General features: G+C 33.3%; 1 protein-coding gene across 6 annotated transcripts in view; it reads right to left on the bottom strand.

The window, feature by feature from the left end:
- LOC107094115 (pleckstrin homology-like domain family B member 2) overlaps positions 1-3,479 on the bottom strand; it is a 42,235-nt gene that overhangs the window by 32,387 nt on the left and 6,369 nt on the right. For all 6 annotated transcript variants that reach the window (XM_015389540.1, XM_015389549.1, XM_015389557.1 and 3 more), the window contains exons 2-3: positions 2,524-2,580; positions 2,239-2,362 (exon numbers count right to left, since the gene is read on the bottom strand). In XM_015389540.1, coding sequence (XP_015245026.1) covers positions 2,239-2,362; positions 2,524-2,580 — 181 coding nt within the window. The remainder of the gene's footprint in view (positions 1-2,238; positions 2,363-2,523; positions 2,581-3,479) is intronic.

Below are 3,479 nucleotides of genomic sequence, written 5' to 3'. Positions count from 1 at the left end.
TTTTTTTTATTTTAGTAGCGACTTGGGATGCAAAATTTTACCAAAATGCAGGGAACATTTTATCACTCTGCAGATAATCCTACATTGAAATTACTCTCTAAAAAGCTGTCAGTGTATTAGAATTATGAATCTTCTGAAGACATTTAAAATTCTTACTCTTATGCTATTTATTACGTGTGAGTCAGTATGCATTAGCATTCCTTATAATATCCAGAGGCTATTAAATAACAAGCATCCCCCTCATGTTGTACTACTTCCTACTTGGACAGCTTCACTATTATATTTTGGCAACTATCAAGAATACTAATGTGGACACCAGCTTTAGAGAATGATACATTTGTGCTGCAAATTATTTAGATACTTTTACAGAAGATTGGTAAAGAATTTTCCCCATAAAAAAAAAAAACATTGTTGTAAAACACATTTTCTTCCAATGCTTTAAAATTGTGCAGTGATCCTTCCCTTCCTAGATTTGTTTGACTTGTGATCCCTTTGGGCATTTTTTTCTTACCATAACTACCCCTCTCAGTCAAAAGTATTGATGACTGTCTAAAAGTTAAACAAACAATAACTAATTATGAAATATACCATTTTACTTAATCTTTTAACTTGGTCATTTAATTCCTAGACATTTTTTGCTTTCCATCTCAAATAAAGAAAAGGACAAAACAAAAATATGCAGCCTGGAAGTTAGTAAGGATAAAAAAAAAAAAACATGTTATAAACCTGTATTTATAAAACTCAAGCTCCTGTGGGTAACTCCCTTATAATCACATTTAAACTTGGGAATTGGGAACAAAAATTATAGTCAGACTGACTTATTTAGTTTTACTCTACATCATTCTACTTGGTTTTGATGTGTGAACTCAAACATATACCAGTAACTTACTTTTTGCTTTATAAAAGCTTGTGTAATTTTTCAATTTGGTCCTCAGGCAGAGCCAAGCCCTATTTTATTTTATTTCCTAAGAAATAAAATGTTTATGTACCCCTTGCAATGCACTCATGGACCACTAGGGGTACGAGTAACCCCTGTTGGGAATCACTGTCCTAAATGACAAAAAAAAATAAAAATAAAAATAAACATACTTACTAAACAACATCCAAATCAGCGATAGGGGGTGAGTTTTCTACAGTAAATTGCAAACATATTTGTACACATAACTTTTACTACTTTTGGTACCTGCAAACCCAAAACTACAGTGTTTTTTATAAACAATCTTCCAGAAGGTATTCCATAACATGTAAAGTTTAAGAAAAATGATACATGGTTTTCACAATTTGAATGAACAAATTGAAAATTAATTTATAAGCTTTGCAAAGATTCTGTTTATAAAAGCTCTCCATCCAATCTGTAGAAGTTATTTTGCAGGACAAAATCTAGCAGACTTGTACATGTAATGGCAAAACATGATGGTTCTATTGACTCACTGGGATGAATACAAATGCACATTTTGAACTCTAAATGTGTTTTATTGAAATCAGGCCAATGACGGGTTTCCACTCTGTAAACACAGCCAATATTAAATATCTATATATTTTCATCTCTCTGTGTAGCTCAATGATTTAAGAAAGAGAGAATAATTGGTATATAGATGAGGATATCTCTCAATAACTGTAGATCAACCGTATAAATGTATGAATCTAAGTCAACTTTTATTTGTTTTCCTAGCTGATTATGCTTTTTTTATTTGAAATGTTTAACATTTATTTTTATGAACCGTTTGTTGTGATTATTTGTAGCAGTTTTCCTTTATCCGAGAAAGCAAAACAAACAAAAAAAAAAAAAATAATTTTTAGATTTTTATTTGTAATCTTTGAAACTATGTGTATTTCTTCTTTTAAGTTAAAATCACACTGTGCTTTGTGTTTATCTAGCATTAAATCCCAATGCAACGTACTGATGTTTTGGATGGTCATTAGACCTGCTAAAATACCTCATTGCATTATATGTAGAAAAACATATTGCTTGCATTTAACATTGTAGACATATGTTAGTTTCTAGGACACATGAAGCACTTGGTCTGCAGATACAGAAGGTGGGGGGAAAAAACAACAACCTGGGAGTAAAACTAGATAAAATACAGACAGGAGTAGTGATTAGAGGCCATCTGGTTTCACTCCAGAATACAAGTCAAAGATCTGCATGGTGGGTGAGAATTTACATTGAAAGATCAGCAATGTAAGTAAAAGAAATGGCCTTGTATTTGCTGTGGGTTTTTGTAGCGTATATGTTACCTTCTTTTAGCGGCAGCAGGGTGATAGCAACACTCAGCCTCCCACTGCCAAGGCTAACCAGATGAGGCGTAGCAGTCTGGACTTTCAAGCCTTTCCCCGTGTCTATCAGGTCCAAAGGTGGAGACTAAACGCATAAAAACAAACAAACAAAATATGGTATTTGTTGCATTTTATACAATGATCTCATGTAAAAACGGATTCTTTGTGTATATATAGTGTTTGACAAATGCATGAAGATGTGAAACTGAAGTAATAGCACTTGTTTGTGTGAGAGCTTTGTTTCACCTTGGGTTCTGGTGGACACATCTGATCCGACTCTGGCTTAAAGATCATCTCAGATTCCTAAACACACACACAGACAATATTTTCTGTGAAAGCTATTAACATTTTTTGGTACATTATGGACTAGAAATGCATATGACATGCATACTGTATGGTGGAATAGCTATGAGACATATGCTTAAGAAATGGTTTATACAGCTTTCTTTTGACTCAAGTGTAACAGGAAGACAACATCTTTAGACAGAAGGTATGATTAAAGTATGTTTCTATAAGTCATATGTTTTTAGATTTGTGTGACAGAATGGGAAGAAGACAATACCCTTAGTTGGTCTGGTACTTAGAGTCATACAGGAATGTTAGTTGTCTTTATATAAGAAATAAGTTACTTCATTTATATTTAGAGAGAGCAAGTAAATACAGTATAGATAAAAAGAATCTGAGGCTTCCAGCTGCAAACAAAAAATCCTGTAAGATGTGCCTAAAATAGTTATTTTCACTTAGTTTTGTTGACTAAATTTACTCAACCTTTATTAGTAAAGTGTATCTAATTTCAAAAGCTGTATAGCACAATATAAAATTAGGTAGTCCTCTCAAACTTAAATATTTTCAACACAAAAGCCTTCAGAATGGTATTAAATTTATAATCTCTGTTCTACAAGGCAGCAGTCTCACAGTCTATGCCACCATCCATCCAAAAGGGCTTCACAATTAGTCTAAATCGAAGTGGCTCTTAACTCAAACAAAAATAAGGAAACATGGTTATGATAGTTTATATACAGGTTAACTATGGGACTCATTTTGAACATTGTACTGTTTTCTGGTTTCAGGATTCTCTTGTTCTGAATGGTTAAGCAGAGCATTTACTCCTTAGTCTCTCGCTCGTAGACAGCTGGAGATAGACACCAGCACCCCTTGCGACCCCAATTGGGACAAGCATGTCAGATAATGGATTGATGAAT

Source organism: Cyprinodon variegatus, unplaced genomic scaffold, assembly GCF_000732505.1.
Source record: "Cyprinodon variegatus isolate N-32 unplaced genomic scaffold, C_variegatus-1.0 Scaffold20, whole genome shotgun sequence".
NCBI lineage: Eukaryota > Metazoa > Chordata > Actinopteri > Cyprinodontiformes > Cyprinodontidae > Cyprinodon > Cyprinodon variegatus.
Note: the sequence above shows the minus strand (reverse complement) of the source record. Positions and strands in the feature narration are given on the sequence as shown.